This window comes from Bombus terrestris, chromosome 15 (assembly GCF_910591885.1).
Source record: "Bombus terrestris chromosome 15, iyBomTerr1.2, whole genome shotgun sequence".
Lineage (NCBI taxonomy): Eukaryota > Metazoa > Arthropoda > Insecta > Hymenoptera > Apidae > Bombus > Bombus terrestris.
In genome coordinates, this window is record NC_063283.1 from 10,026,583 (window position 1) to 10,047,286 (window position 20,704).

Sequence of the window (20,704 nt, forward strand, 5' to 3'; positions counted from 1 at the left end):
CCTCTTCCTTTTCATGGAAACGAGGAGAAACACGGTTACGTCGTCTGTCGCTGCCTTCTGTTTCAGAAAATTTATAACAGGCCTTTACAGCGCGCGTAAAAATACACGAGTAACCGTAACGTGTTCGTGTAATTTTTGGCAAGAATTTCGAAGGAAGCCGCGTGTGCACGCGTCATTCGACGATTCGCCGTTCACGTCACGATCGTTCCCTTCAGCTCTGCAGTCCTAGAATTTTCCTGTCTCAATCTCGCTCTCGTTTAAACGAACACAAGCGTTTCTAACTCTTGAATAATATTTACGATTTAATTAAACGCAATTCTTTTATGACGTAATGAGAGACAGCAACGGTATATACGGTATAAATAAATGTTATGTTAAAAAAATTGAAACGTACTGAGCAGAGATAGAAGACACTCGACTGTTCCTTCATTTTATTGGGAAAAAAGAAGAAAAAAAGGCAAACATAAATTACCAACATTTTTATTACGTCTGACATATTGGAAATTCGAACGAAAATATTACGTGATTTGTCTTTCCCATTTAACAAGTTACAAAGTCTGGTCAAACGCGGCAGAGTTATCTATAATTTTTCCTTTCTTTTCAATTCCGAGCGTGATTCCTGGGTAGCCGTAATAACTTGGATATCGTCGAAGCAGCCGGTAGCCATAAACCGAAAATAGCGCTATAACTTCGTAAGTTATGACGTCACTGTTTTCATCCGACTCGCAAAGAACGAGCACGTATCCATTCGCGCATCGCGGATTCTTAACGTTGATCACCACTGTGGTCAGTGGTAAGCCGCATTACTAAATTTTTGTAGCGTGATTGGAATAAGACGAATTTCACAGAAGAAGCGCGCAAATACGATAGAATATCTCACAAAAATTAAACGTTGCCGTGTACTAAGCGTATTTCGATAAAATTATATATACATATATAATACATGAAATTCGCATGGCAGTCAAGGCGTTAAGAAAATTGTAAGAGAATCGGGTCGCGAAGCTTGGAGAACGATAACCCCAAAGAATCATATACGATACTCGTTTCCAAAAATTATTGGTTCGGTTGAAATCGTACTGGCCGTTCCCACGTAACGACGGGACGTATTCGCGTTCCTGGAATAGCAGCACGAAACCATCGGCCAACCTGGAATCGTCTGTCTCCGAAGAGTTTCCTTTTCACTAATTCATAGAAGGAAGAAAGCCATAGCGTGACGGCGGCGTGTACAACGTTCACAAGCCACTCGAATTTCACCGGCGCGGCGCCCAAATATAAGGTTTCCATCAATCGATGTCGAAACGAAATTATACTTTCTTATACACCTGCACCCTTTTACGCTAATAATTTATCAATAATATTAGCAAAATGACAACTTACAAGTTATGGATTGTTCTAACTTCTTTTACATAATAAGGACACTCGATAAGGATATACGATATTCTTTTTTCTACTATAGGTACGATGTAGGTATCGATTCAAACGCTGGTGAATGATGCCAGAACGACGGTTGGTTAAGTGTGTCGAGTGAGAAATTGGTCGGAAGGGTTAGAGGCGCATCAATTTTTCTACGAGGGTTCATATCCCCGCGAATGGCGGGGAAAAAAGAATCGATTCACCGGGCAGCAACATTGATTAGCTTCGGGACGACCCGGGCCTCTCGTTTGCTAACGTAGCACTCATTATTGGCCGAAAGCACGGTTACGTACTTTGCTGCGGCTGGTCATTAACGTAACGACTGTTACGTACGCGTTCTGCCGACGCACCGTGTGTACCTGTCTGCTTCGCCTTTCAATCCGTTCCCCGTGAAGCCTGATCGATACTGAATACCGTCTGTTCCGTACACAAACCAGCCTCTTTCTATAGGCCGTAGAGCTTCGTTTACGAGCGGAATTTCTTTACCATATCGAAACCAACGTCTCTAGCATGCGTCGATATCGGGAAAGTATCCCGTAGAAATTTCAATAGACCGACGCTTACAGCTTGCTACGAATCGACCCTAATCGAAAAGCTTAAATGGTAAACGACTTTGGCGAAAAGTAAATTCTACGCCGAATACAGCGTTAAGTGCTGTAAAGGGGTAGAAGAGTATTTCATTTTAGCTTCTAGGGCAGTCTCCGTGAAATTGAAATTACCGCTGGACAAGCAACACTCGTTACTCTCGTTAATATGCGTACGAAGAAAATAAACGAAGAAATAAAAAAAGGTTTAAACCAATATATCTTGTTTGCAAGGAAAATATATAACTTACCGTAGCAAGTATACAAGTGAATTTTATTTAATAAGTCAATTACGAAATAGCCGATTATCCTGTTCCATGAACAGTACCACTTTTCATAAATTTTTTAACATTTCCGTTCGTGTAATTAAACGATTACTATGTCAGTTACAAGTTAATCGTAGCTCACATAATAAAGAAAAGCAAACAGTTGCAAAGAACAAGAGTACCGCGAAGGAGACGAGAAAAAATGGAAAATGTAACTAGTATTAAAGTCATGATTGTAAATTTCACGTTCGTAGCCACGTAGCAGACAGGTATACGTCCGTAATTGCTGTTTGTGCAGCGTGGAAATTATGCTTGGCGCAGGGTAGACCGAACTTGGTATCGATTCTCTGAACGAGAATTCGCGAACGTTCTCTCGCGGGCGACGCAACGTGCCGGTGGTAACGGCCGACGGTCGGTCATTGTTCCGCAATTATTGCCCCTATCTAATCGGTGTTAGTAGCTAGAAATGGTCGTCGGCCGATTCCCGATATCTAATCGCGAAAGCTCGCGACTCGATACGTGGGAGAGAAAGTGATTGCAGCGATTCCTCGTCGCAGCTCGAACGCCGCGGTTTCTGTTCGCAGAAACTCTCCGCCATCCTGTCTGACGCGTTAATTAGGGCTTAATGGTACCTTCTCGTTCGCACAGCAAACGATTATCGCGAACGAGGCCTATCAGTCGCGGCGAACACGTGGCTTACGTAAGTCTGGAAACCACTCGAGAAAAGTAATGCCGGTTCGCTGTAAGGAATGTTCCTAGAACATCGACCTGGTCGAATCGCCGAGACAACAAGCTCTGTGAAACGTATGATACTCTCTTTTATCCAGAATTCCGTTAGAAGACCAGATATAGACGAGCGATTCTCTGTTTCGCGTGCTATCGCACTGTTAGAAAGCAGCGAGTAATACATGTACGTAACAACGAAATAACGCTCATTGTCAGATGTGTGAGAATCCTATAAGTGTAGACAAATGTATATAGTGGCTCGTAAAAGTCTCTGTACACCCCATAAAAGAGCGTATTATTTTGAATGTGCTCGTCTACATCGAATCTAATAGAGGAAACTCGAAATTTCAAACTCCTATGGAGCTTTTTACGCGACGACACGTTCGTGTCACACGATACAAAAGACGAGATAACTAACAATAACACCTCGCGAGAAGATCGCAAACTTCGTACCGAGGGTCGAATAGCTCTATCAATAATAAACGTCGTAAATCGTCGCTGGCCCCACTTCTGACCCCACGGAGAGATCTTAGAAAGCAGTTTGATGGCCGATGTTATCGGTGATCGGCCGACACTTGGCTCTCTCTTTCTCTCTCTCTGTCTGTCTGTCTGTCTCTCGTAGCACGAAGAACACGGTGTTCGGACTATCCAGTTATCGGTCGAATTGTGTATACGAGCGTATCGTAAATCATCGGTGCCGCTAGATAAGATGGAAGATCACGTTTTCGAATTTAGCGGAGATCGAGTCAAGGCTTGGCTTGCGAGTCGAATCGAGTCGATGGCTTCGAGCTACGCTATATCGTACGGTAATTGCAACCCTTTGACGAAGTTTTATCGAGATCACGTACACTATTCAGTGTCGTAAATTGACACTAAACTTATGTGTTTGACGCTGAAATTAACGTGCGCAGATTGATCCTAGAGATCGATAAGATACGTATTCCTCGGGCAAAGTAGGTCTAGCAAATTCTAGAAGATTTTTCTTTCTGCTAGAGAAAAATCTCCCGTGATTATTTGAAATATAGCATATCGAAACGTCGGAGAAAATTAAAACTATCTTACTTTAATTAAAATTAAAATTATCAAAGATAAAAAATATATCAGAGAGAATATTTTAACTAAGAAAGGCAGAAACAGAGAAGATTTGAACTTTTCTCTAACCGCGTAAGAGGCTCGTTACCAAAGAAGCGACCGCGCGTTACGGCCGAATATTTTAATTACCCTCGCTCACGGTGTCTGGATATGAACGTAATTAAATTTACCCGGCGAGGCAAGGTGCACGGACGTTAGCATAAATCCGTTCGCTTAGCAATTAAGGCGACCGTTTTCTTCGGACTGGCGAAACAAATGTGTGCCGTGAATCACCGTTGCGCAATTAGCGTGTACACACCGCGGTTATAGCTGCCGGCGCGTACGTGCACGCGAATCTATTCGACAGACAGCTAAAGGATGCGATTTCGTTCAAGAACCGTGCAGAAAAGCACGCGATTCCTTCCATTTGATCGCGAGTAAGATACGGAGCTGTCTGAATTACCAGACTGCGAATGTTTATGCAAATTTACGTTACGAATATGTCCGAGCAAATGGAATTTAGGTAGGAATTTATATCTCACCTTCCAAATGTCGTAACGAGTACGTACTTTCTTTCGCATACTTGTTCTTATTTGTTTCATACATTTGCGTGTTTGTATATTATGTTAGAATAAGATATACGCTGACTTTGAGTAAAACAGAGATCAGGGAGGAAAAAGATTCAGTGGAAAATTTTTAACGAAGGCACGTGTCTCTTTAAACAGTACGAACCTCAAAAACATACACACACACCCTTAGAAACGTGTCCGCGAACCAGTCAGAGTGAGTCGTCCCGTTTGAATCGGATTTTATCCGAGGAGATCTCTGAAAGGAGGTTCGCGGTCAGAGATATCCCGGTTCAGCTGACTGAATAGCGGCAGCGCGTGAGCCTGCAGATGCTCACAAAAGGATCCAGATTGGACACGTATCTTTTCGTGCGACCAGTTTTCAAATAAAACACGTGCACACGTACGGAAGATGCAACAGCAGCATCGACAGAAGCGGGTTGATCGTGGCTTTGTCGCGTGATCGTCGCGGGGATCTCTGTCCACTTATTTCGAAGCCGGGAGCGCATCGCACGTAACCCAGTTTCGATCTTGGCGAGCGTACCGAAGCCATCGAACCGTTGTTGGCTTTGTTGGAAACTTTGCTCGACGCCTGACAGTTTCTACCATTCGCTGCAGGCAAACTTTACAATCCGACTGAACGTACTGTAATCCTACGACGCGCTGTCAGATGCCAGAATACGAGAATGTCGATCACCAAGAGATACATTACACACGACATGACCAAGTTAATAACGATTTTTTTTTTAACTGAACGCTGTTAGCGTCTGTAGCAGAATTTCCTTTGTAGAATTGTCAAAGTAGACGAACGTCAAGACGATATACCTATAAATCCTAATAGGAATCATCAACTTTATACATTTACAAATATCTCTCCCTGGAGATTAAAGAAGACGAATCCCCATAATGAAACATCATCTACGTTTAACGGTGACTATTCCACGTAAAAGTTATATCTTTCTGATATATCATAATCGACAAATACGTCCAAATTATCTGACAGTCTTATTCTTATCGCATGACCCACATCGAGACTTTAATCCAACTGCACACGTCCGCCTCAGAATTTTTTATTCCTTACAGACTTACTGTACCTATTCGTTTATCAAAGACAATCCCATATTACTGCAAGCATCGATATCCTTCCTAGGTCATTTACTCGTACCGTTCTCACGTACACGCAGAAACGTACCAGGTTTCCGATGGAAGAACGTGCGAGTCTCTCTCCTCGTCGCGGTCGTTCGGTAACGGCATACGAATGGAACGCTTGTTTCGAAAGTCGATGGACGTTACCGAAAGATAACAGCATGGGTAGATTGCGAATAATACAACGATCTAGGCAGAAATGCACTCATAGATATACGACGGCACAACGACCACGGCGTATCGAGTCGTTGTGTTATCGTTGTGCTGATAGCTGCCACTAGACGCGAGTTACGTAACACTTAGGGTCAACGTATCCACTAGCTTTATGCAATTGCATGTTGGTACGCTATGAATAGCTCTGTGCCTAGCGACGGAAATAAGTCCAGTCTATCATGAACAAATTCTAACCTCAAAAAACTGTATACATTCCGTGGCCCTTTTGCGCGATAACTTATTGGCTAATAATGTCAGTAAATCGATAAGTCGCAAATTTTACTTTATACAGACTTCTCTATTTCGATATTATATTATGTTATTTTTGGAACAACCTGATAATTCTTACGTCAAAGGAGATAATCGAATTACTCGTCATTTGGAAAATTTAGTTTTCACATAGGCTAGTATGCCCTAACACGAACAAAGATTATTCAAAGCGAGTAAATACTTTATTTTTGACCGCTGTTGCCGATCCTATAACATTGGCCATCGTCAAGAACAGCTCGTTTATCGAAGCCTCTTAATTAAACCTGTTTCCGCTACATGTTCGAATAATATATCAATTTCCGTTCATTGCACCGAACTCGTTTATAGTTACACGACTGGCCGCGGAATTGAATCCCGCGAAAAAATTACGAAACTGGATATATCCGTTGTTGTTATATCTCGTTCGCGGAGAACGCGCTCATAAAAAGTACGACCGTTGCCACGACATTTTAATTCTACAAAAGCGTACAAAGATCCCAGGAGGAAAACATGAAAAGTATATTTTAGTCCATATCTTGCTCTAAACCCGAATAAGAAGACAATTTTGGTAACGCGAGATTGGTTGACAACGTGTTGAATTTTAAAAGGGCTTTCCTATTTTTCCCCAAAAGATACGAAATACGACTCACCGTGGCCTTTCCGCGTGGTCTTCATACGTAAAAGCAAATTCTCGCGATGAAATAAAATAGCGGGATAAATCCTGTGTTAACTTCGTTATCATTCTTCGCTTGTACGGCTGTCTTTAATCGCAAAAATCAAGAGGCAGTGAGAGAAGCGCGCCGTTGGGACGAGCAAAATTGCGTAATAGCAGCTTACCAGGCTATTGTGAATCGCGTTTAACAGAAATTGAATGTGTCGTGGAAAGGTTTCGTCTTGAAGCGCACCGCACGACAATGGTGCACGGTCCTTGTTCTCTTTGCACGCGGGATTCATAAATCACGAACATCGTATTTCTCTAACGATTCATCGTGTTATACCCGCTAGTACCCATTAGTAGAACGCGAACGTTTATGCGTGTTAAATATACAAAAAGATATGATATTTGTGCGTAAAAAGTACGCAAATATATAGGCACGAGAAATATAGAGAATATGTGAGCAATATGGTTGATATTAATTTAATATATCTAATACTATCTACGATATTTAACAATAGATATTTAATTGTACTTTTGCAATTGTTCTGGCATAATTGGGGCTATAATAATGGTTATAATAAATTGCAAACGCTTTGTATAAATTTACAACTGTTATCTGATTTTCAAAGTTTTTCAAATTAGTTGAAATGTACGTTATGTTATTGGCATTAGCATTTTACACAGTTTCGATGAATTATATCAATTTGTTATATAAGTAAATAACGTAATACGTTCCTGCATAGGTTCTTTAACATAAATATGTAAAGCATATGCAAAGATGTAAAATAAAAAACATGTTTTTATAATCTTCTGTGTCGCGTGACAAATTTTTATCAAGGTTTCATTTCCCTACTAGTGCTGTGTAAAAACATGCATTTGCATGAACATCCGTAGTCTACCCATTAAGCTACAGTTACAGTGAATGCGTGTTCTGACGAGTTGTTGTTCTTTCATGAATGGAAAAATTGAACGTATGCCTGCTATCTGTTTCACCTATAAAATATTATAACGAGTACTGTATTTTGGATATTTTATATCCACATTTATGTATATTTCCGCGTGCATACGTTATTATTTTTTGCAATTTCCATACTTTACGAAACTTTGCAATATACTCATAAGCATCTGTATACTTGATGAAAACACATAACCAATGCAATCATAGCTTTACACGTATTCTGGTAGTCAATGAGATTACGAATTGCAGCGTTCTATCAAGCACAGTGGAAACTCGCGTTGAAAATTGCATCTTCGCACGAGTAACGAAATTTTCTCGGTAAACTCAAACAACAAGGCATCTCGTGGAACATTTGTAACTGCCTTCTAACGGCAAACTAATTGTCTGCATGGACCAACTTGAATTATGGAATGAAATTAATTATCGCGTAACCCTTGATATTTAGGAACCCAAAGTCGAGAACCGTCCTCTGGCTACGTTTATTCAGACAGGGCGTGGTTGATCACAGATGGAAGAGAAACGTACGGAAAGCCTTTGTTTCCGATAAATTATTCTTATTCTAAGTATTGAAAAAATTATGTAAGCCACGTACCGACTACCGTCGTTCATTTTTAGACAAACAGGTGAAAAAATAATTTTATTCTCCCAAAGAGAAGATTCTCGCGCCAGCATCGCGAGCCTGAATTCGCGGAACCTAAAGGGGCGCGTTTACTATTCGAGCTAGCGGCGCAGGAAAGGCACGAAGGGTGCGTAACAAGTCCGAGAAACGGGGTGAATCGACGAAATTCGAGAGTGGAGATATCGGCAAAGATGCGTTGGTAGTTCGAACTTATTCGTCCACGCTCTGTAATTTTCGATTCTGACAAGACAAGGACGGATCCAGACGGAGGCGCCGTGCCGGCTCCATCGAGAACACGTTCATTCCTCGTACAGGAACAACGAGCAGCGGCGCGTGACGTGGTGGTAGTGAATTTTACGTGGCTAGAAACTTTATGAGCGAATACAGACTACGACTGCAGAGGGAGAGAACGAGTATGCAACGAGCATGCGCAGCTTGAAACCGAAAGTGCACGCCCACCCGGGCAATGCCGCCCCTGAACCTAGACCTACACCCCCGCTTTCCAGCACCCCACGGTCAACCTGGTGCCCCCAACCTTCAAAACCCCAGCCACCGCGCGAACAGCCGCCACCACCTCCACCCGTTCACCTAGCGCCGCATGAAACTCTCTCTGTGTGTATGTGTGTGTTCACCCGGGACTTTGAATCTTTGCCTGTGCCAGCGAGTCACCCTTTCGTACCATCGCGCTCTTCTATAGTCGTACCGCTACACGTATTTACAAAGAACGAATACGTACGCTGACTCGTGAAAGAATTTTAACAGTTATTCATAGAAATATTTTATGTACATATCCTCTATTATAAAACATTTTAGAGGCCTGGCTGCCTTGATTATATGGATAAAATTGTCCTACCAAGTAAATATACTCTACTTTGCGCTTAAAGAAATATGACATAGTCGAATAAGTTAATAGATTTTTTAAGTCTAGTAATGTTTTGTAAGAAACAAACAATATCAGTTTAATTTTAACGTTGGCTATAAATTAATTAACGATAATCTAGATATATAACTAATGTTGTTGGTATTTTTTAAATGTTCAAGCGAATGATAAGAAGCGCACTGAATTGCAAAACAGAAATCTACAATATCGTTTCTATTTCATTGTTATTTCTTTGTAACAGACGTCTACACGGCGACTCTAAGCTAGTTAAGGAAGGCACGGGAGTCGACGAGGAAATTATTAATCTTCGTTACTCCTTTCTCGGAAGAAAGGAAAGGCGACACAATGCCAGGGGGCCGGTTCGTTTTCGAACAAAGGAAATTTTTCTTCCGTCCAATTGTCTCTGCCTTAGTTCCGTTCTTATCCCCTTCACGCCGTTCGAATTTTTTAATCGCGCACCCTGGCACTCCTCGAGCGCGCGAACCCAACGGGATAGGCCGTGTTCCTTTCAGTGACATCTGGTTCTCCCTGCATCCGAAAGCCCCCCTCAAACGAGTCGTATACCAGCTAAAGCCTCATTCACGGTCACCGTCCTAGAAACCCGAAACGATCAAAACAACTTTTTCATGCGGAGTCCTCTCGAGGATGCTGGATTATCCTTTTTCGGATGCCTCGACCTCGTGTTACCGGGGTGGCACCCCCCTCAGTTATGGTCCCCCGTTTACCCTACGCAGTTTGAGTAAAGCCATGGCGAAATTCAACCACCGACTGACCTGGATTCCCCGTTATTCTATGCCCCTTACCACCGCGTTACAATATTTACACAGTTTCCGTCTAAATAGCGGAAATACATTGTCACAAACGAACTGAATTCACCTCTCTGGTATCGTGTGAATATTTATGTATGCTCTCGAGATTCACAGAAGAAAAGACGTCGTAATTCTTCCTGCTTTAGAATTACGCTTTATTTAATGCCACGGCTGAGTGTTCGTCACGTGAGAATAGTCGTAAAACATCGGCCTGTCCTCCTCGTCACGCTCATGGAATGTTTAGACAAAAAAAAAAAAGGAAACGAAGTAAAAAAACGAAACGATCTTTCGTATCTACTGTGTTTACCTCGAAGGTCGTGCTAACGGGCTTCGTAATCATTTTGATGAGCTACTATATCCGTAACATATATATCTCTACGCAGATAATTAGTAATTTGTGAAAACAATCGTACTGCATTCTTTGCTAAATTATTAATAAACCTATGACTAATAAAAATTAAATTACGTATCTTTCGAACATTGATTGATACGAGTACGGTAGCGTGGAGCTGCAGTTAAGGATTGCTTGACGTTATTTTGATCAACACACGTTATTTATGGCTCATGTCGTTAGAGAATTGGGAGTCTCACGTTTCGTAACAGCTTTACGATCGCCGATAAAATTATGCAACGTAATCTAATACGTATCTCGTTTCGCTGGTGTCCCAGGAGCCAGCTCGCTGCCGCGTGCTTTTCGCTCACACGAGCACACGCGAGCTGACAGCCGGGCAAAATCGACTCTTTGTTATTGTGTTCCAGATAGAGCGTGTTCCTCTCTTGATGTGACGTCGATGCCCGTGGGAATGCTCGAAAAATTACGACAAAATTTCCTACATCCCATCGATGGCATCGAGGTCATGATTTGTCAGCACTCGATAATATTTATGTGAACGATTGATGTCTATATTGCCAAATTTATTATTTTGTAATAACATCACGTTTACATATTAACGTTACGTTTATTTACGCAAAACTTTGTGCTACTTTTGTAATTTGAAACTGGAGAAATCTAGGTAAATAATAATTTGTACCGCTAATTTACGAGAATATCGTGGCATATCCTTTTCTAACTAATAATGATCCAATCGAGTTTGTATTTAAATTTATATTCCCTTCAATTGTTACGATTTACCGCAATTGGAACGATTTCACGTTACGAATCCACTACAACTGTTTACATTATCTAAAGAAAAAAAAAAAAAATTAAGACCTCGGGAAGTTTTGGATTCGAATTTCGCGAGTCTAGAAATCACGTTACTATCCATCTCTAGTTAATATCAATATCAGGAACTTTCGACCGCGGCGGCGATCTTTCCCAGGAGACACGTGTGCGTAGGTGTCGATAATCGCTCGCAATATGCGTGCACACGCAAACACGTGCACATGGGTGATAAAAATTCGCAGCCGTTGGCATTCTCGATAACCGTGTCTCTCCTCTTTCTTTCTTTTCTCTTTATTTCTCGCCTGTGACCAATATACTTTTTTGTAGCAACCGCAACGTCGTCGATAAAAGGGAACCGGGCAGAAAGTTCGGTAACCACGTAGAGAAGCGGGGCAACGATTTACGCCACGGATTTTTCATACGGTTTATTTTTGTACCAATGAATTCTTATTTCGCCTACCAACGACTGAAATCTCTGCCATTAATGACCTTCGTTGTAGATAAGCGGGACGCATACGATAAGAAGCGAGCGCAATACACTTGTCTGTTATGTATCTGTGCGTTGTTTGTGCAATTCGCTTGTCAAGAATTTCGATAAACACCGTGAGAGTGAGACAGAAAGCAACGGAATAAATCGCGGGCAACGATATAGATACCGGGGGCTGGGATTTATTTATCAATAAACGCATTCACGATATTTTCAGATCGCGGACAGAACGAAGTAAACATAATGCTGTTTTCGTGCTGGTCGGAAGATGGCTTCGATGCGCTCTCGACGTTCGTTACGAACATCCAAGCGATTTCTCTCGTTACACATAATAATCTTGAATCTTAGAGTGGTTCCAATAAGTATGAAAGTATGTATGTATTTACTTGCCAGCTGCGGACTACGTATTCACGTCATCGCGTCACAAGTCCAGAATAGCGTTTCGATTCCAAATAAATTTCATCGTGTGACTGCATTCTTTCTCGAACAGTTGGTACGACTGCGACATTGAAAATGACGCTGAAAATAAAAATAAATGTCAGATATGTTACAAAGAAGGAACGACCGTGACCTTGGAGAAATTTAAAGATTGTCAAACTAACCTCTAAGCCCGCTTACATACCTATTGCGGGATCGTTGTCCACGAATTTTTATTCTCACGAACAGTACTCACGAGTTCACGTCCACATATATTCGAAAGAGATTCGCGATCGCGTTAGGAACGAACATTACGCTCGATGTGTCATCGAAATTTATGACGAGTACGATATTAAGGCGCGAACAGCGTAAAAAACTCGCGTCACGAAAATACAGCGCGTACAGAAGAGGTTAAGTTCGCGACGCAAAAAGAACCGCGACCGTTCTCTCTAGAATTTCGATGTAATATATCCAAGGGCCAGCGGCGTAAATATTTACATCTCGTGAAACGCATACGGTTGTGTTTCATACCGGTGATCCCTGGAAGCGAGAGTACACACGAGAGAAGTTACATTCGGGAAAAACAGAGTGTAGCGAGCACGATGTATACACTGTCACCAGAGCAGCGTATTTACTGACCGCAAGAATACTCGACATATAACGCTTCGAAGGGAATCCGTGCTCGGTTTTTAGAATGTTTCGTGTCCTTGTTCGAAATCGTATATAGGACTACAAGTAAATACTTGGACATACCTCTACGATAACTAGATTATGCGCAAAATATTGTACATTCGCTTATCATTGGCATGCGACCATACGTCTCGAGTTGAGTCATTGCTAATTAGAAATAGAGACGTGGAATCGGGCACGTACACTGACTGTACTACGTATTACGCTGCCAACTACTACGTCAAAGCGATAGAGAGACTCGCGAAAACTTTCAACAACGTATCGTGCATATAATCGAACATCGAAAAGGTTTTCCACGTGATAAGCGGTAACGAGATTGAGACGTTTCCGTGGACATCAGCCAGTACGAAGCATCGAAGCATAAAAAAAGAGGCAAGAGTTCGGTTTCCTTCGTGCCAATCCACGAACGCCATTTCTGACTGTGTTAATTCAACTCTGTCTCTGGGTGTTTCCTTCCGAATCGTTCAACCCGCTTTCCCTTCGCAACGAGATTCGGGATCCGGTAGAAGTGAATTTTCAATTTACAGAGCATTATCTCGTTACGATTTCTGCGTAAGTTCGAGAGATACGTCGACTCGCGATAGTATTCGTGGCGCAAACACGTCCCCTTGCACGTACGCGCACACCCGTATCCAGGATTACATATTCGTAGGCCTCCTCGCCGGCTTCGAAAAGTAAAACGCGCGCTCGTGTTGCAGCGCCGGCTGCGAGTACGAGAAGGACAGACGTATAAGCGGGAGAAGGACAGAAATATAGAGAGGTAGCGTGCGCCCGTCGGAGGGACGACAACGGCGCGCATCGATTGGCGCGCTAGCCGTGACCCCCACCATGCTTTCGCTTTCACCCAATGGGGCCTCACTTTCGCGCTCGCCCGCGCGCCGAGCCACGGCAGCCGGCACGCTGTCGTCGCCGGCGCTCAGTGACTGGTGCACCCTACGTGCGAGCAAGTGTTTTTCGTCGTGGACTCTCCGTGTGGCACGAGAGAAAAAGAAAAGAGAAGGAAGCGGAGCCTCGGTGTGCGTGTAGGTTTTGTTGGATCCGTTGTGTCGTCGTCGTCGTCTCTTTCGTTTGAGCGAACCAGGGAACGCGTCACGGAACTTCGATCGAAAATTGCGTTCCACGCTGCGCGCGCTCTGCGCCGGTGACCCTGACATTCGACGGACGAGAGCGAACCGACACATTTGCCCGACCGTGTCGGTTAGAGAATAATCTTTCGTACGATATCGTTGGACACCGAGTATCCGAGGCCTTCGTCGACAATATACGCAGTTTCGAGCACGAACAGTCATCGAGAGACTTAGACTTTGTCGAAACTACCGCGACGTGGCGTCGCGGAACCACGCTGACCTTGACTTTGTTGCATGAAACACATTGCGACGCCACGACCGAAAGACAGATTCTTTCCGAAATCGAGTCGCGCTCATTATTTACAGTGATATTTCTTATAATCGTGCTTGGAGTGACCATTACTTCTGTTTTTCACAAATTCTCCGTGTCGAGAGGAAAGAACATCAGCGAATGACACTTAGTTCCAGCGTGTGTTCGTTCTATCCCTGATCACCGATCGAACCGGCGCGATTTTTCTCGTTGTGGTGCGCGCCTTTTTTTCTTTCAGTACCAGATACATCCGCTGCGTGTCTCTGCAATTTACTGCGCGCCACTTGGCAAACCATCAAGAAGCCACTCATTGAATGGATGTGCGTGTGACGACGCAACCGAGACGCGGGAAATGCGTGAAGATGGAAGAATAGAATAACCGAAGCGTAACGTGAAAGAAACGAAGTTGTATAACGGTTAGCCGTGCAGAAGTTTACCTCTGATTAGCTACTTTGTCTACGACCGGAGTGTCACTTATCTAGTTTCCCTAGAATCGAGAAAACACGATACGAAGCGTTGGTTTGTGGTTCACAACGGTGTACAACGAGTTGGAAGAGACGGGCCGGTTCGTAAGGGCGGGTTTGACATCGATCCGTGAGGAGGAAGTGATGGCACCGCGGCGTCACGCGAACGGCCACGCTGGTGTACTGATGGAGAACGGCGGAGGAGGAGCCGGTGGCGGTGGTATAAACGACACGATGGAGAACAACCTGCTAACACAGAATCAGACGACCCGTTGCTGCACGCCTACCGGCGAGTGCCTCCGGGGTGACGCTTTAATTCGCTTAAACGCTCTACACGACGCGGTCAAGGTGATGTGCAACAACGATAACTGCCCGATCGGTCAGTTCATGCATCGCGAGTGTTTCGACGCCTGGGAGCAAACCGTGCTTACGTATTTGAAGAGTTGCGGACGCGCCCGTAGCTGGTCCGAGCGACAGCGCCATCAGAATCTTTGGACGAAAAAGGGTTACGATCTGGCCTTTAAAGCGTGCGGCTGTCGTTGCGGACGTGGACATCTGAAGAAAGATCTCGATTGGATGCCACCGGGAACCGGGAACGTTACTGGTAACAGGCAAGACGAGAACGAGGCGAAGAAGAAGAAACGACGCAATCGTCAGAATACCAGACCTACTTTAGCCGTTTCGGCTGGACCGCCGAGCCACGGAAATCACGTTTCGACGAATGGTCGCGGTCCAACCGAGGCACAGTTGATCGAATCCGGCCGTGGAAGGGCTGGCTCACTCTCGTCCAGCACTGGTTCCAGCTCACCACCGGCCACCAGCGAACCCAGCGTTAGCCCCCTTCATCAGCCCCAGGTCATCATGAAGAAGAAGAGCAAGGTTGATTTCTTTAGTGATCGAGCTCGGTGAGTTTTTAATCTTTTTCTGCTTTTTTTTACTACTTATCTTTCTCTTATCTTCTTCTGATCTTTTATTTTTTTGTGCTGTATAAAGTACTAAATCGAACCTACATTGATACAGCTCTCTTTATCGGTTTATTTACTATCTGATTCTTAAAACAGGATAATTAATATTATCTTGTGCAATTAAGCTGGATATGCATATGATATATGGTCATTTGTAAAAGTTGTTGTATATCTTATAAAAAGTTATTATTACTTAGATGACTTCAATTTGTAAAGTCGACAACGTGGTTTCCGAAAGACTCACATCGCACTTGGAATTCGATAACGACGATCGAAATAAGTTGTTTTTTTTAGGAAAATCAGAACAATTCGCGTGGGATGAAATTTCATCTACGATAGGATTCAAAGCTTAATTTCCATATTTGTATGCATGTCCAAGCTTAATATCCAAATTTAAAACGCATAACCCACGTATACGCAAATCGTAACTTACAATTTGTTTGTCACGTTGAACGTCACTGAAGTAGAAAATTAATATCCTGCTTGCGCGATGCGAGATGAAGATAGGCGAAAAGTTTTTTAAGTCGGTGGTGACCCTTTGCAATTACGTGAATTTACGTGGCAGAAATTAACCGAGGTTTTTTGAATTGAAAGTGGAAGGGGGAAAAAGTGGTTGGCTTGTTACAAACAATAATTGGCCCGGCGGTCACGATACCGATGGCTTCCTGTGAGGTCCACAACGTGTAAGAATACAATTATCGCGATCCCTTATCAAAGTGGTCACGTTTCTCTCCCACGCAAGCTCTTCTGGCCTCGCTGGTTTACTTTCAGTGACGTCGATAAGAGGAACGTTTCTTTCGAATCGCAGGCTTAATACGTAGTCACTACTAGTTACTCGTTCTCTCCTTCGCGTCATTTTCATCCCACGCCATTAGTCATTTGGTTAAATGGGCAAGGTAACTTCGATAGAACCATCACGTGGAATATATGTTGATACTCGAGCTAACCGAAAAAATTTGAGTGACCTTGACACAGTTAAGCAGGATATCTCAACCTATATACTGCATTTGATTTTTTGCACTATAAAGAAGTTTGATCTTTGCTAAAAAAATTCATTATTCTTCGATCAATTGCACAGATTTCAATACGCAGGGATAGTCTTAAGAATATCCGATTGCTTACGCATAATTAAGCATGTCTTATCGACAATTATGAAACAGTAAAAACGAATATTTAGAAATAATCTAATCCCGATAAATATTTATCAGTATACACTAATTGGTTAGTAGTTTGAAAATAAGTTAGGTTCGTACAAAGAAAAACAACTATGTTTTATAAATTGAACGTAAAATGCTCAGATGACCAGATAATTCTCTGATCAAACTGTACGAATCATTTACAGTGGACAACCTGATAAATTAAAAAGTAGAAAGAAACGATACGGAGAAATGTTGCAAGCGCGATTTTAAAAAATTCGTCTTAGAATTTTGCGACTGTCTATTCCTACTACGAAGAAGAATAAATTTTAACGGTAGGCGAATCTCACAGTGGAAAAATATACAATGATGTTCGCCTATGCATATATATTTGAATATCGTGGTATAAAGATTAAACCGGAACGTCGTATATGTATCTCTAGTTTCCTCTTATGATTCTCATACCTTGGAAGCAAGACAAAAATGATAAACGCGAGGGTAAGAAGGGCGAAGGATTTCGAAGGATTTTCGATATAGAGCTTTTGTCACGCCCTTGAATGTGTCGTGTTAAAGTTCAGCCTCGCGAGAAGCAGCGCGGGGACGATGGAATCGCGTATTTCAGGGGGTTAAAACGTACGAACGTATTCCGTATGGAAAGCACACGCTTCCGTCGTTCCTCCTTTTATAGCGCGATTTCGAAGCTCGTATAAAAAACGCGGCCGGGAATATTTTCATCTCTTGGGCGTTGGAGTTGTTTCACGTTTGCGGCGTATATATATACGGCTATAAATAATCGCTGTGGAGAAAGGAGAGATAGAGAAAGAGAGAGAGAAAGAACGGTGTTTCGCGAAATACTTTGGTCGAAGGAGCCAGATGGTGGCCAAATGACGGGAAAAGCGGTCTCTCTTGTGCTTCAGAAACCGATAGAAAGAAGAAAACGCACGGAATCTTTGCGAAGTGAAAGGAAGGGTGTCGGATCGAGAAATATAACGCGTATCGGCGACGTTTTTGGTAGGTTCGTTCGAGCGTACAATACCGGCGGCTCTTCGCAAACACGCGATATATTCGACTACGCAGAAGTTCATGGATGAATTGAGCTGGTAATTCGATCCTCGCTCGCATCTTTGAAAGGACCGGCCGATGATCTAAATCGTAGATAGGTACTTTGCCTCCAGGCTTTTCTTCTCAGGCGACGTACACTTCCTTTGTCGCTGCCGGTCTTTTAAGAAATCGTAAACACAATGTTCAATCGGTCCTTTTATCCGCGATCTTTCGATATTCAAACTTTCAGAAATATTTATTCGAATTGGAACGTTGGACGAAGCGTTAAAAATCAAACGAGCCGTGTGCACAATCGCGAAAGTCTTTTTATGTTACTGCACATGTACTTGCTACAGACTATTCTACCGACAAAACTGTCGCGTTCTTATTTCCACCGAATATATTCGTTGTTGTTACGTCTTCGTACGTAAGATTAGATACGGTAATAGCACAGAACGAAAGTCACGAAGCATAGCGCTATATATTTCAGTGATAATAGGTTTTTCATAGATTATACGATACAACGACTTTCACGAATTGCTTTACTACATCGACAAAAGCAAATTGAGCCCGTGCAAACCGATGCATTCTTAGGAAACTACTAAATCAGCGCCAGAAATCAATCGTCCAAGTCACATATTGTGGTGAGGAAAGTGTCTCTAGACGCGCGTATCGTAAGATATGAATGAACGCAGAGGCCTGTTTTCTCGGACGCGTAAGTCGTTGGAGTATGGATTCTATGGGCGTACGGTTATAGGTCGTCTTTTAGAGTTCTCCTGGCGAAGAGAGCAAGGAGAGGAAAAGTGGCAAACAGAGACGATTACGAGGATGCCCCACCCATAGTACGCACACTGGGTATATCCTATATTTAGATCCAGTCTTGGAACTTGTCCTATTTCTGTTTATTTTCCACCGGGTTCGATGGGTAGTCCTCGCTGAAATCTCTTTTCGCTAAACACACTGTACGATGTATGTATCTATCTCTGTATTCATCGGTTACGCGATTCTTTATTTTGACTGGATCCTGTTGACGGCGTTGGATTCGTATCTGGGAACTTTTCTCTTTAATCTTCGCCGTCAACCAGCGAGCATAACGTTTAATAATTCCTCGTACTTTCTCCGTTTTCGATAATGTTATTTCTACGTTGTGCACGAAACCGTGCTTAACGTAAATTGTTGCAACGGTTCACGGTACGGACACTCGGCAATCTGATAAGCCCTTTATCTTGGTGTTTCTCCAAGGTGCAAATTATTTATTTTCTTTGTTATCGACGCGAAATCTCACTTGGTTCCATCAGGGTGTACACAAGGAGCGAGTCTGAAATTCGTGCATCGTTGGATCCAGGCGTCCCATCACCTTTATCGTGATCGAACCAAGAAACAGGGAGGCGACTATCTCCTTTTTCGTTTCGAACGCGCCGATGCGAATCGCACTGGCAGATATTTCGCAGTTCGTGGTTCACGCGCAGTGAAATGCACCGGTTGACTTGCGGCTCTTCCTCTCCTTTCTCCCTCTCTTTGCTTTCTCACCTGTAGATGTACATGTAAGATGGAAATATGCAGAGTGTTTTAAAAAGTTGGATCAAACTTCGGGAGCGTTGTAATAGAGGAGTGAGTTGGAGTTTTATTCGTGTCAGAATTTTAAAAAGAAGCTGTTATTTTAAGCGTAGAATATCTAAATTGTGTCTGCCGGAAGAGAAAGAAAAACCGCTATGTATTGCACAAGTTTGATATGAATTTTTTGAAACACCCTGTATATGTACACGTGTCGAACAAGAGATACGAGCTGGTATTGGTTACCATTGGGGGTAATGCGACGAGGATGGTAAAGCGACGGAGGAAGAGAGGAATGGCATGGGATGGTCGAAGAAAGAAGGAGAGAGGGGAAGAAAGAGAGGAGAGAGATTGCTCGTAGCCTTGACCGTGGCCACCTCCTCAGGGCCAGCGAGCGAAGAGAGGAGCTTGACGCTCTAACAGCCTCCAAGGCCAACTGCATGGAATCACGCCACCGCGATGTATTTAAACGGGCCGAACGCCGGGAATGTTGTTAAAAAGTCCCCCTTTGTAGCTCTTCGGGTTCTTCCATCCTCGGAAGATGGGCACCGCGAGCTTAATCTTCTGGAACTCTATCTCTCGTCTTGTTATTTTCCATCCTTTGCAACTTTCGTGAATTTCTTTTCCTAGGAATTTAAAAATCTCTCAGCTTTATTTCGTTGCATCGTTCCTTTGTGCGTAAGACTAAACGAAAGTACATGATTATTCACATTCGTATTGAAAAGTCTCCGCCCATCGTTTTGCGACTTTTCAAACATCAAACGATCGAAGATATCGAGCGTTCCGACAAGTATAACGAAAACTGTATTTTGTTAATTTTTGGTGTTGAAATTACGCTCGCAACTAGCCAATCGTCGTAATACTAAAACGACCAATTCCAAATGATTCGCTATCGAAAATTTGTCAATAGTTGCATGGAGAAAGATCGATTAAAACCATCGATATTATATGATCCGTAATCTCGAATGTAATATCGAATTACGAATTATGCATGGTTCTCTATCGCAAAGAACACCACCGAAGCAAGGAACTTCATCGTGTTGTAATCCTTTATGCTTCGATTAAAAGGGCCAACTTCGAGCGACCATTATCTCGAACACACCATCGAATTGCAAATTGCGAATGGTTCTCCGCTGTAAAGAAAACGCACGAGCGGAAGAAGGAGTATGTTCGGAGCTCTCTCGTTGATATTTCGTCGACATTTTTCCAGGGAGGCGATTCGAATTTATGCCGGTCGTGATTCTTTTTTCATC

At 43.0% G+C, this 20,704-nt stretch overlaps 1 protein-coding gene and 1 long non-coding RNA gene across 3 annotated transcripts in view; one reads left to right on the forward strand and one right to left on the reverse strand.

Moving 5' to 3' along the window:
- The window catches only part of LOC105666554, a 137,945-nt gene extending 124,986 nt beyond the window's left edge, over positions 1-12,959 (reverse strand). Inside the window, exons 1-2 of one of the 2 annotated variants that reach the window (XR_007226460.1) lie at positions 12,430-12,959; positions 12,194-12,326 (exon numbers count right to left, since the gene is read on the reverse strand). This is a non-coding gene — a long non-coding RNA (uncharacterized LOC105666554). Of the gene's footprint in view, positions 1-12,193; positions 12,327-12,409 lie in introns of both variants that reach the window. The other variant, XR_007226461.1, reaches the window with a different exon arrangement.
- Positions 12,960-13,655: 696 nt separating this feature from the next.
- Positions 13,656-20,704, forward strand: part of LOC100644701 (headcase protein) — a 169,482-nt gene continuing 162,433 nt past the window's right edge. Inside the window, exon 1 of the mRNA XM_003401524.4 lies at positions 13,656-15,660. Within this exon, the coding sequence (XP_003401572.1) occupies positions 14,900-15,660 (761 nt within the window). The 5' untranslated portion in view covers positions 13,656-14,899. The remainder of the gene's footprint in view (positions 15,661-20,704) is intronic.